Here is a 13169-nt window from a genome sequence, read left to right on the forward strand (position 1 = left end):
CATTCTCTGTGTCTGAAACATTTGCACTACTCAAGTCTACATTTTTAGAAAAACTGTTGCAGCAGCAATACATCAAAACAGGATGGGAGTTTAGCGGTAATCAGCTGGTACAATGTATAGTTGTGCAAAATGTCTTGAAGCTTTGACAGTCTGTAGAGATAATGCTAATTGTGGAGACAGCACAATCTCTACACATAAAACAGCACAAGCTACTGCTGCTACCACTACTACACATGTGATACTCAAAACTAATTTTAGTTACTAATATCCAATACCTGTTTAATAACTTAAGCTAACAAACAATAACAACCATTATTTTCAAGGAGATCTTTTGCTCCGAGATAATTAATTATGTGTTTAAAATAATCAGAGGGCTCACCTGTTTCCCAGCGGATGAGGGACAGAGGGGAGCCGTCCGACCACTGCCAGCCCTGAGACGGGTCCAGCTGATGGAGGCCAATCCACATGCGCTCGGGCATTCTGCCAAGGCCGTCCAACACTGCACCATAACAGAGAATGATGAATATGGGCTTAAGACAGATCTTTAATATTAATATAAGGTACATTGTTCAAGCACATTTTACTTTTACTTTGAACTTTCCTAAAATGTCAGAAAAATTTCTTGAGAAGAACACAATGCCTCATCATGGCCAAAGAGCCATACCATGACCTTAAAAATGCTTTTAGAATTTCCCTTTTATTTACAATATCATAATATCTTAACATTAGTTTCAAACCATATTTGACCCACAAAAATGTTCCCCACCTATGTCAGTCAAAAATGGAAAAATGACAGCCAAAAGTACTACTGTACCATGTTAAAAGATTTAAGATTTAAAAGTTCAGAATCAGAATTACTATCATTTAACCATACAAATTTAATGACTCATTAATTTTAATAAACTGCAATAAATGTAATGTAATCAATTTTAAGACAAATATACATCAAACTAAAGTAACAAATTGGTGCACTAAAAACCAAAATGCATGGGCATATAAGGCTCTCACTGGTTTTGGAGTGTAGATCCTCTGGTGCGGTAATGCTGAGCAGGTCTCCTCCTTGACTGCGACACGAGTCCAGAGCTTGTTGCCAGGTGACAGCAGCGGATGGGACAAATTCATAGCAAGAGTTCTCTTCTGGACCCTCCAATAATGTCTGGCAACCTTCCTCTGTGGTAAAAAATTATATTATTAAATGTGTTTTTTTCCATACTTTACTCGTGTGATTCTTTTTAGCTTTGCATTTTTATTTATTTTTTATTTTATTTTTATGTTATATTTTGTATGGAGTTTAAAAACAAAGTGGAGCACTTCCTGTATTACTACATGACATTACAAGGTGTCTGAGAAAAGAACTCAGCCTAAATATGCAGGATGTGTGTTAAACATGTACGTATGTTTTTAGCGTAATATAGGCCCTTTAAATGTCCTTAGTAGTATTAACGTTCACTTTAACCATAACAAAAATAGTAACACTTTATCATATTGCAGCAACAAAACTATGCATTTGAGGGACAGAACTTACAATTACAATTATTCTAAAACATAATAAACTGTATAATGATGTTATAACATGATATTGACAAATGACAATACAGATACAATCCAATCCAATCCAAAATTGCAATAATGGTTTAGAGTCATACCAGGTATTAGACAGGTTCCACTCCTCAAATCCTGGTCGTAATTGGAGGTTGTGGCGCACCAAGAGAGGCCTGAGTTAGAAGAATCTGGGAGGCACTCATGATACCACTTGTCCTTGTATTTGAAGGGAAACTCACAGGGAGCACCAGCCGAGTTTCCATCGGTGGTATAGATGACTAAACAGAGAAAGAAAAGCAAAAAGTACAGAACATTCCCTGGGGCAAGTCAAAATGTTACATATATTGTACACTAAACAAATATTGTACACTAAACAAAGTTTTTTTTTTTTATTACATTTTATTATTTTCTGTAATTTTGTATCTTAGTGACTTGTGCCTATTAAAGAGTGGGTTATGATAGTAGAGGTACTGGTTGTTCACTGAAAGATACAATTTCATATTTACATAATAAAGTTGACAATAATCGTCCATATGTGTCCGTATCACACGGGCTGTGATATAGTCATGTTAGAACTCAAATTTAGTATTTTTTAGTATAACAATATCAACAATATTTTGAAAAATTAAAATAAACGAGAAGTATCAAAACAATTCCTGTGAGGTTAAAGAGTCCATATTGCGCTATTTCTGATCTATCTTATAATGTTTCTTTATCAAAAACATACCTGAAGTTGTGTTTTGTTTCATTCACACATGTTTACACACACAAATGCTGCAAATTTAAACTGAACACATAGTGATGTCATGTGTTAATACAGGAAGTGCCCCCCTGCATTTTTAAATTACATACACCTTTACTGAAATTGCCCATCTCTACTTAAAAGGTAGCTGTTAACTTGCAAAATACTGCTTTATGAGATCACATGGCGGAACAAAGCATTTTGAGCTTTGGAAATATAGACAGACTAAAAATAAAGGATAACTCAAAGATGTGTGACTGAAACAAACCACAACTCCAGATATGTTTTTGATGATGTAACTACATTTTAATATGGCTCAAAGCTCACAAGACACAATTTTGCGTAATATACGACGTTAAACAAAAAAAACCAAAAAAAAGTAGTATAATAACTTATGCAGATAACTATGTTTAAGGACAGCATTAAGAAATCTACAACAAGCAAAAGTAAGTAATGCTCGAATGACTGACAGGAAATGTGAATAAACCAGTTTGTTTTGTAACCCAGGCAGTTGACAACCAGGCTATATAAAACCTCACACCCAATACAGGAAGTGAGTTCAGACCAAAGTGAAAATGCAGTTAGCTCTGGTGGGTAAATGCAATCAAATGAAAGGTACTTTCCATGGCACTGGATCACGAGTTCACATAAAACAAAAATCAAATTACACTTACTGTGGTAGGGCTTCTGGCAGATGCTGTCCTGGGATCCTCCCAAAACCCAGGTGTCATTAAACTCCTTTTTGGCAATAACCTTTCCATCAGTCGTGGCAGAAAGTCCAATTTGATAGATAGTGTACACCAAGTTATTTCTGCATTTCCACCCAAAGATGGGCCCAATAGTACAGTTAAACAGCATCAGTGTCTTGGAGGGAAGCTTTAAGGCTAAACACTGGGTTGTGGCCACATGAAAGAGGCGCTCCCCTGAACCCCTTTTCCATAACTGGGACGTCTCATGAGGGTCACAGGGGGCAAGGGATATCTCTTCTGGGGTCTTTGCACTGATGCACTGCTCTGTCCTGGAGAGCTGGATGGTGAAGATGTCATCATCTGGAAAAGACACAGCACAAGGTTACAGTATGCCTTTAAAAAACAAAGTCCTGGCTTCTGCAACAACAGCAATGTCACCATGTGTAATTTGTGTGTGTGGAAGTGAGTGTATTGGGGTGACAGGGGGAGAGAGGGGGCTGAGACAGACTGAAATGTGAGTGTGTGAGTTTGTAAGTATGTGATATTTTGAACACTTTTAAAAGCCCTTCGTTGGACTGGTGTTGTAAATTAAACTAACACTAATACTTGCTATGTTGGTCGACGTACGTTGTATCTGCCCTTATCCAAATAAACAAATAAATACACATTCTGGTTTACTTTACAAATATAAAGAAGCACAATATATGGTCAAGTGTGTTAGACCTTTTAAACGTCGAACATTGTAATGCTGTTCAGACATAGGAATAAATTTGAGAATTTCATCTGTTAAATGACACTGATGGGAGGTCTGTCTTACTTATGTTCATGAATTTAAGTTTGAAAGGAAAAAAAAAGAACTGTGACTGATCAATTAAAAAAAAAATCCTCAAAGTAGCATATATTGAAGATTACAATGCTTGCGTAATGGCCTTCTGTGTATTCTCTGAAATGGCTGTCCAGTGTGGACAGTGAATTATAACAAAACAAGCAAAACATTGTTGCTTTAAACTGACAGAAGACAAATAAGGTCTTATCTGTGACATGGCGAGTTGCTTTGGGTTTAGCAGTAAGAAGAAATACAGTGCACTGTAAAACATTAGTGGACTGGACAATTAGGGCTGTGCATTCACATTTTAATAGAGATCAGATTTCACTCATCTCTGATTCTCAACTATTTGCTTGGGTCTTTTAATCTAGAAGTCTGCAGCCAATACTTTTTCAGAGTTCAAATATTGGGCGAAGAAATCTGCTATTTTTCTGTTTTATTTGGCAACTTCTAAAAACGTCTGTCTTGTTCAGGAAATTTAAAGCCTATTGAAAAACATTCTGATTTGTTTTGAAAAGGGCAAAATAAAATAAAATTAAATATTGTGATTGATAAAAATTAGGAAATATATCGTAAAGAATTATACTGCCATAATGCCCAGACCCACCCAACAGTCTTTGGATATTTTATATATACAATATTAAATGATCCACGAATCACCGATCAGTTTAATTCCAAGAAGGTGAAAAGAAGGAAATCATAGGCTAAATACAAAACAAAAGCAAATAATCAAAAGTGAAACTGACTAGGTTATCAAATCGGGCTTTCCACGTAAATAAAAACGAGCGTTACAGTCTAGCCTTTCTGCAATAATAACGTGTTACGGTTGAGCATTTAACATATTTTGACACATGACAAAGCCACTCTAGGGGGGATGGATGAGTGTGCATTTTCTCTCGGCTTCTTGTAAATAAGATAATATAATTAAGGTGTAGGGGATGGTAACAATAACAAAGAACAAAGTCCACATGTCTACGATTGACTATGTGACGAATGTGAAGTAGCACGAGTCAACCTATTGTCATTTGGGAGATTTCGAAAGTACCAATCATCAAAGATTAAAATACGACCATAAACAGTGCTCTGAAAGTGTTAGGATTCAAATATGGCATTTCACAAAATAAAAAGGAGATATAAAAGTGGAGATTACTCACCGAAAATTGAAAGTGCGTTTGAGCCAAACCCCCAAAACACTGTTGTCTCCCACACAATCAACAAACAAAGACAAAAGTGTGTAGCTTTGGACATTTTCAAAGCCGTCTTTCACGACCCCCGTCCCAGCCTTGGATTCATATACACGGTGGTCCGCAGTCTCGGGGCGTGGAGCTTTAAATATAGGTCGATCGATGACTGAACTCCGAGGCGAAAGTGATCGGATAGCAAACCTAAAGCCAACCAGAGCTCACACAGCTGTCAACCCTCCTACTGTGTGCGCCGTGAGTTGATAACAAGTTCGTAAAGCCAAGTGAAAAACACTGCACTTCCGTATTACCATTTCAAAATAAGTGTGCTTTTGAAACTTGAGAAGCCAAAGCAATCAGACTCCTAGTAAACAAACACGTAAATAATAAAATGTTAATTGTAATTTAATGCCAGGCAATTTGATAAAAAGCAAATTTCGGAATTTAAATCTTTTCTAGATGGTATTAATGTATTGTTTTATTTTATTGTGTAAGTTTGTTACCTAAAGGATATTTCAGTTTGGTATATTTTTATTAACTTAACTTCAGATTATATACATCGTCATAATTTCACTATTGTAAATATTAGTTATTAAACAAGTTGACGTTTGCTACATACCGTGCTGTCTCAAGTTTATTGGATTATTTTTTAACTGTTTTTATGGAAGAAAATAAAATCAATTGATCTCTACAGTTATGGAAGAAGTTGAATTATTAATGACATATCTTTCTTCCATTTTATAGCCTTTCTCATAGTGCAAAGCCAGGAGAATCACATCTTTGAAATAAGAATGCAGGGTGTTTCATCAAATTCACAAAACAGACTGTAGGGCATTCATTTTACTTAAAAATAGCTGTGCAAAGTACAACATCTTGTTTTGCATCACAGAAAAACATACAGAAAACGTGCCATTTAAAACAAAATAATACTGATAAAACACTCACACTCCTACCTCAACCATTGTTTTTAAATATTCTAACTTTTGCTGTATTAGTTACAGCTTCAGAATGCTCATCTCTTATTGCCTCTGAAAATGATTGCATTGACAACAGAAAACATGTTGCATATCTTATAAATAGTACCTGATGTATAGATTATTTTTCCCTTCCCCCTTCCTAATTTAATTTGATAAGATTAATTATTTAGAGTAACAACCAACATTATATACGTCATTTTATCCCCCCATGAAAAAAAACCTTACTGGCATTGACAACTCAAAATTGGGGACAGTATTTTAAAACTGAATGCTCATTTACAGTAGTTGTTATGATTTTTTGTAGTTTGACAGATTCCTCAGCAGTTACATTTTTTGCTGAATTTAAAGCACTTTCTTCATCCTTTCGTCCTTTCATCATGATTAGAAATAGTATTGTAATTGTAATGCTTACACGAGATATGGTTTAGCCCTAGTTTAAACTTGGAATAGATCTGGTACAGATCCGGTGTTACCAAAATATTTTCTTAGGTGGTACTTGGTGTGAAAAGTTTGACTGACATAATAAGGGATAGAAGTTGGACTGGGCCAAAGATCTACCAGTGTATTTCTGCTTTGCCTGGAATGTTCCGTATGCCAGTTATTATTCCACATGTGATTTATTCATTTTATTCACTGTGTTTGCATAGATCTGACCTGTAACTTGGCCTACTGACGTAATCTGACTGTCTCCAGGGAGAGTTACTTTTAATACCATATTACGAGAAACATTCCACAGCAACAATATCTCCATAGAGACAAGCAGGTACCTTCCACAAGAAAAGTTACACTGTGCAACTTTAAAAACATTATTTTCAGTAATGTAATAGAAAATTGACAGTCTCACCACTATCCAGAGCAGTAGTAGTTTTCAGTGTCTTTTTACATTGTACCTGCAGAAGACCTCAAAAGTTTGGAGAAATTTAGTGCTATTCCCCCAAGCGTGTTTCTAAGTCTGTGATTAAGACGTTTCCATCTGACTGGGAACTTGTTTGTCTATAATAAGTACTTCCAATTCCACGGAAATGTCCCTGGTTCCTCTTGTAAATAATGCAGAACACTCCAGCCAAAAGAGCAAAAACCACCATGGCCACTAGGACTGCAGCAGCTATAACACCATGATGTAAACCTAAAAGAATTAAAACATTTACCTAGAGGACATTTGCAATCTCACTTATCAAAAATATAGACAGTTATATATTATAATTCTTGTAACCACTTTTTTTAATGCATTTGTTGGATGCTATAAAACTGTTTTCAGGAGAATATACTACATATACAACTTGCAATGGGTAAATCTATAATTCACCAATTATTTATTACACGTATATACAAGTATACATTGTAGATCCTGTTTATATCAGCAGTGAAAATCTAACTCTAAACAAAGACATTGTGAGATAAAAATGTCACTTTACCATTTATTGGTTCGGCCTCCACTTCAACATCTTTATCTGAAAAAAAAACACAAATTATCTGGTATATCTTTTGAAGCTTTTCATCACAAGATATATTTTGAAAAGTTATCTGTATCTATTGATGACAGATAATTGTAGCTGCTGATGAGATAATATGACATTTCATAATAAAAAAGGTCAAGATATCACAATCAGTGGTGGATGAAGAACTCCATTTTGTTACACAAGTAAAAGTACACATACAGAAGTAAAAAGTAAAAGTATCACTTGAAAAAAATCAAATCTAAAACTAAAAGTATTTAAGTACCCATTTAAAAATGTACTTTTTTACATTTACAGTGGTGACAAATGGTGAAAAATGCACTTTAAGAGTAAAAAGTAAAATATTTCACACAAGCGTTGTTAAGTAGTAAAAGTATTAAAAGTTGAGATATTGATTAAAAGCCACATTTTCTTAATTTTCCTTTTTGACTTTGTTGTTTTGTTGTTTATTTGTTGCAATATTTTCACACATCCCTGTAGTGTCCCTTGCCTTGTAACATATAATGATTTGAAAAAACAAAACATACACTCGTAACCTCTTGTGGATATATAATACAAAATTATTCTAAACAACAACTCACACAGCTTTGACAAATAACATTATCATCTTTTGAATGAATTGATCATATTTTGTGCATATTTTTAAAGAATTTCTGGCATATACAGATGTTGTGTACTTACATGTGGTAGTTTTACACACAAAGCCAAGTTTTTCTTGGCACTGAGTGAGGTACCAGACCCCATCGGTTGCTTTGGTTGAAACACATGTATCGGTGGAGAGTTGACTTCGGTCCGGGGGTTTGCTAGGCCAGTTTGTGTAGTCTACTGGAGTACCATCGATCCAGTTCAAACTTTCAGCTGTAAGTAATGGGAGATATTTTATTACTCGAAACCAATATAATCATTTGTAAGTGATTCCAAATGCTAAATCTTACCATTAAGATTGAAGAACATACCCAACCACACAGCCTGATGAACAAACCCTAGAGACCACAGCTGCTCTAAGATGAACAGGTTTTCAGTCTCTGTTTCAATGGTCAGCACATCTGAAGTATTCACTAAATAAATACATACATAGCATATTCCATGTTACACATATTTCAAAATTGCAGATTGTACAAATAGTCCCTCAGGCAGCCAGCAGGGGGAGTGTCAACACAGCCTTTTGTTTGGCACAGAACGTAATTCAGAGAGAATTCAGCAGCAATGACCTTGGTCAATCCTTATATCAAATTAAAAAAATTATCTTTGGATCTATTGCTCACACCTTATAAATATTGGTATTTGGGTTAATTATGTAAAAAGTATATATTTTTTATATTTTTGTAATTAATGCTTATTAATGCATATTTAGTTTACATTTTTGTCTGCAGTGGTCCCGTGCTTCTTCCAGAGGGAGTCGTTGCACCATAGGCTCAAAGTTGTAGCAAACACTTCTAAATTTCAACCACGTCGAGGGACATAAGACTTCAGTTGTGCTCATAGCCTTAGTTACTGCATAAAAATACAAAAAATGTAATTACAATACAATACAATAATTTTAATGTTTTTGCCCCATAGTGGTACGTTAAACACATGAGCAGGCAATGAAAAATAGCATATAGCATAATAGCATAATTAATGACCCACAGTAACATTAATTTGTTGGTTTAGGAAACTATGCTAACCCATTTAAGAACAACCACACTTCACATTTTACAATTACTTTTTGGAGGTCTTAGCCAAAACCTGCAATGCATCACCAAACACCCTAAATATTTTCCTAATGGCAGTAATTCAAATGTTTATGTTCAGGAAATGAATACTTAAAGTTATAAGACAACTAAAATAAAAAAAGATCCATTTTACTATCATTTTGTACATCCATATTATTGCATTTACTTACAACTCTATCTAAAAAGCATTGATGTGGCACTAACTTAGCTCTGGGACATGGCACAGGGCTCCAGGTAGTGAGGATTCACAGTCCGCTCTCCTCCAGCCTCCGTTCACATCTATGTAAACACAATCTCCTGTTAGAAAGTCATCTTCATCGTCTGTGCTGTCCCAGTGAGTGTACGCCATATCACTGCCATCAGACCACTGATAGTTGATACCACTCTGCAAGAAAGACACAAGTCAAGGTTAAAATCAAATCAATTTTATTTGTAGAGCACTTTTCATGCTCATAGACACTCAAAGTGCTTAACACACATTAAAATCAAAACAATTTGCAAAATATTAAAGTTCACATAGCTAGCAAACATGTGAATTTATGTAATTTACACATAGCTAACACAAAAGATCAGTTTAACTGTTGAAACATTCAAGACATATAAATATATGACTTCATGGATAGCTTTGCCATTAATTAAACCTTTCAGGTTAAATAAATACATACATTAATTTTTATGGTTGAAAAGTCAATGGATTTGGAAAAATATTACTACAATACTACACTACATACAACATTATGCCTTCATATTGTTAAGATAAAAGTGTTTCCCCACTGTGGGACTAATAAAGGCATATCTTATCTTATCTTAGTACCTAGTTTAATTATGTTATTTTCATACAACAGTGACACCTAGGACTTCCTAGGAAATTCATGTTTTGATCTCTGTCAGCGTTCAGTTCATAGCGCACTTTTCTAACACTATATTACATTACATAAATAACTGCTCTCCTTGTAATAAGCTTATTCCAACCATTTCACCAACCAAACATGCTTTTAACAAAATACGAAAACTAGTCACCAAATTTGAACCTAAGCTTAAAGCCAGTGGTGGAAAGTTATAAAGTGAAAGTAGTAAAGTACTGTACTTGGATAAAAATGGTTTAAAAAAATTGTTTTACTTTAATTAAGTACATTTTAAAATAGATACTTTTTGCTTTTACTTCACTAGATTTGAGAGAAGCTATCTGTACTTTCTACTCCACTACATTTTTGAAACCTGCTGAAAGGGACTTATTTTTAACACGTTCGTACTTTTAGCAAATAAAAATATACAAATAAAACTAGCTAGAAAAAAAATTAAAAATTTAATTGTGTCTGTTGAACAAAATTCAACACAAAATCAGTACATTTGAAGCTGTACTAGATCTCAAACTCTGTGTAAAAGTAAACCAAATTTTTAAAGGGATACTTAAATAAAAGTATCACATGAAAAAACTATTTAGGTAAAAGTATTAGAGTATTTTTTTTTTTTTGCTCTGGTATCTGTACTTTTACTTAATACAATAACAAAATGGAGTATTTCTTCCACCACTGCTTAAATCATCCATATACATAAAGTACAAAGAACAGATTTTCATTTGGCATTTGGATTTTCATTTTGGTTTCTGATTTTAAACTTCAACAAAAGGCCCAAATATTTAAATAGGATATTTACGTACATCTCGGCTGTAGAGTCCAATCCAGTGTGGAGCTGCAAGTCTGTTGACCAGCACAGTGAGGAAAGCCTGGTGGTATGGGTCTGTCACGCTCACCAGCTCAGAGTGTCTTTCTGAACACAACTGCATGGCCTTGTACCAGCTCATGTTTCCAGACACCACGCGATAGTTGTGATCGCGGTACTCAATCTTCTCATGCGCAGAGGGTGGTCTGTACGAGTGAGTGGGAGGTTTAGATGTATCTGTGAAAGTAAAACAAAACCAGGCATGTTCAGAGGATTAATCATATTATCATGAAATGGCAGCAGTGGCTGAGTGGTAAAAGGGGTTATTCACCAATTCAAAGGTAAGCTGTTCGTGCAAGACAAATGCATTCTGTTGTTCCTTTGGCAAAACACGTATCCACACTGCCTACTATGTATGACTGTGGGGTTGTGAGTGTATGGTGATTGTCAGAGGGGCCGCTAATGAAGATTGGCAGTCAGATTTTTGTCAGTCAGCACTGAGGCAGCTATGGCTACAGTAAAGAAGCTCACCATCACCAGGTGTGGAGAGCAGGAATAATGAATAATGAAATATAGCATAGAATATAAAAGAATGACAGAAGTGTCCTATTCCCATGAGTAATTATCATGTAATCACCATAAATACATTTAGTTACCACACTAATTCCACCCTGTGCTGTATCACAGTGCTATAATAACTAGGCAATGTCATTCTTGTCTTACCTTGTGGTTTTTGACAAACAAATCCATACCCTGAGGTGCTGCACTTCTCATCATACCATTTTCCAGTCAGGTGAAAGTTGTGATTATTTGACATGACAACGCACAGTGGTTCAAGTTCAGGTTCAAATCCATGAAGCCACTCATATTCCTTTGAAGTAATAAAACACAATATTTGGGGTTTACTTACTAATAACTAAATAACTAACTAAATAAATGAATAGATAGGATCACATTGATAGTGAGATGGCTCTTGGGTTCCACAGGGGACCAGTTTGTGTAGGTGATTGTTTTCCCGCTGGTCCAGGCTGTGTCATCGTTCTGCAGCCCGATCCACACTCCCACAGAGCTGCCCTGCATGAGCATTGTGATGTAGGCTGCCAGGACAAAAGAACATTACATTCACAATCAACATCTGAGCAGTAATTAGTCTAGGGCAAGAACTTAGAATGCACGTTGTAAATGGCAAACCTGCCACAGGACTAATCACAATCAAATTGAAATAGCAAATTTGAATTATGGCAATTAGCAACTCAGAAAGACTGCAATTATTTAAGGAACATAATTTCTTCTGCAAACAAAAAATTATCTTCTCTTGTTATGCAAAAAAACAACTAACACGTTAACATGAAATGCTTTATGCTGCTTGAAAGGATTCTTGTTCAGATTTCAGTCTCTCAGATGTTAATGCTCCTTGACATCTTTAAAATGTGAACTTAGAATCGATCTACATCGATTGCAAATTGAATCATAATTGTAATGCTTTTCAGAAAAATCTCAATAAGATATTTTTTCCAAAATTGTGCAGCTAATTGTGCGACTAAAACCTATCCTTGTGAGATCATGTCAGCACTTTTTTATGTTTTCTACCTTGTTCAATTTCATTTTCTATTGCCACCAGGGTCCCCCCAAAAGATGAACAGATGGACTCGGCATCAGTCCAAGTCTTTCCATCCTCAGGAACCTCCGGGAGGTGAAGGAGGAGGCACTGCAAATACCAAAAATATCACTTTGAAAATGTTGACAAGACTGAAGTCATATGATTATTTATTGGTGTAATTATTAGAAAACCTTGTGTCCAAAATACAGCCATTTCTCTGGACATGCCCCAATATAGTGAGGCTCTCTAGGGGTTTCCAGCACCGACACAGTCCTCCTCTTACACAAGTAACCATGGAGATCACTACACTGACTGACCGACCACTTTCCTACAACAAATGAGCAGAGGTGAGCCAGGCCTGTTTTAGCATTCTATTAAGGGAGACATACTACACAAAATCAACTTTCAATCTTTAATCTTTCTTTTTCGAATTATTTTCCCTCATCATTTATGCAAAGCTGTATCTAGAGTGATTCATGCATGTTTGAGTCATCTTTATTCTGCAATAATATGCTATTGCTCTGAAAATTCCCGTTTTTACCAACTCCCCATAGATACTTTGTGCTCTCATTTTTCTCTTTAATTGGTGATACATGTAGGATTCAGCAGTGTCACAGAGCCGTTTTGACACACATAAAAAATCTGGTACTTGCTATTGTCAACTGAAGCTATCCCCAGGTGCTACTCTCCACTTGTTCTGGAAGAGAGGCTGTGATGGCGTTTTTAGATCAACAGGCCTATTTCAATTTAAAATGTCCAAAATATAAAATAATGATCT

The 13169-nt window shown here is 35.4% G+C and overlaps 2 protein-coding genes across 4 annotated transcripts in view; both read right to left on the bottom strand.

Annotated features, from left to right (window-relative positions):
• The window catches only part of ly75 (lymphocyte antigen 75), a 29237-nt gene extending 23997 nt beyond the window's left edge, over window positions 1-5240 (bottom strand). Inside the window, exons 1-5 of one of the 2 annotated variants that reach the window (XM_033990562.2) lie at window positions 4954-5240; window positions 2959-3333; window positions 1647-1820; window positions 1009-1170; window positions 380-499 (exon numbers count right to left, since the gene is read on the bottom strand). In XM_033990562.2, the coding sequence (XP_033846453.1) occupies window positions 380-499; window positions 1009-1170; window positions 1647-1820; window positions 2959-3333; window positions 4954-5047 (925 nt within the window). In that variant the 5' untranslated portion in view covers window positions 5048-5240. The remainder of the gene's footprint in view (window positions 1-379; window positions 500-1008; window positions 1171-1646; window positions 1821-2958; window positions 3334-4953) is intronic. The other variant, XM_055230072.1, reaches the window with a different exon arrangement.
• Window positions 5241-5806: 566 nt separating this feature from the next.
• Window positions 5807-13169, bottom strand: part of pla2r1 (phospholipase A2 receptor 1) — a 31916-nt gene continuing 24553 nt past the window's right edge. Inside the window, exons 20-30 of one of the 2 annotated variants that reach the window (XM_033990572.2) lie at window positions 12583-12719; window positions 12382-12499; window positions 11746-11888; window positions 11515-11662; window positions 10790-11028; window positions 9334-9514; window positions 8774-8908; window positions 8350-8472; window positions 8096-8272; window positions 7373-7408; window positions 5807-7083 (exon numbers count right to left, since the gene is read on the bottom strand). In XM_033990572.2, the coding sequence (XP_033846463.1) occupies window positions 6884-7083; window positions 7373-7408; window positions 8096-8272; window positions 8350-8472; window positions 8774-8908; window positions 9334-9514; window positions 10790-11028; window positions 11515-11662; window positions 11746-11888; window positions 12382-12499; window positions 12583-12719 (1637 nt within the window). In that variant the 3' untranslated portion in view covers window positions 5807-6883. The remainder of the gene's footprint in view (window positions 7084-7372; window positions 7409-8095; window positions 8273-8349; window positions 8473-8773; window positions 8909-9333; window positions 9515-10789; window positions 11029-11514; window positions 11663-11745; window positions 11889-12381; window positions 12500-12582; window positions 12720-13169) is intronic. The other variant, XM_055230078.1, reaches the window with a different exon arrangement.

This window comes from Periophthalmus magnuspinnatus, chromosome 3 (genome assembly GCF_009829125.3).
Source record: "Periophthalmus magnuspinnatus isolate fPerMag1 chromosome 3, fPerMag1.2.pri, whole genome shotgun sequence".
In the NCBI taxonomy this organism is placed as follows: Eukaryota; Metazoa; Chordata; class Actinopteri; order Gobiiformes; family Gobiidae; genus Periophthalmus; species Periophthalmus magnuspinnatus.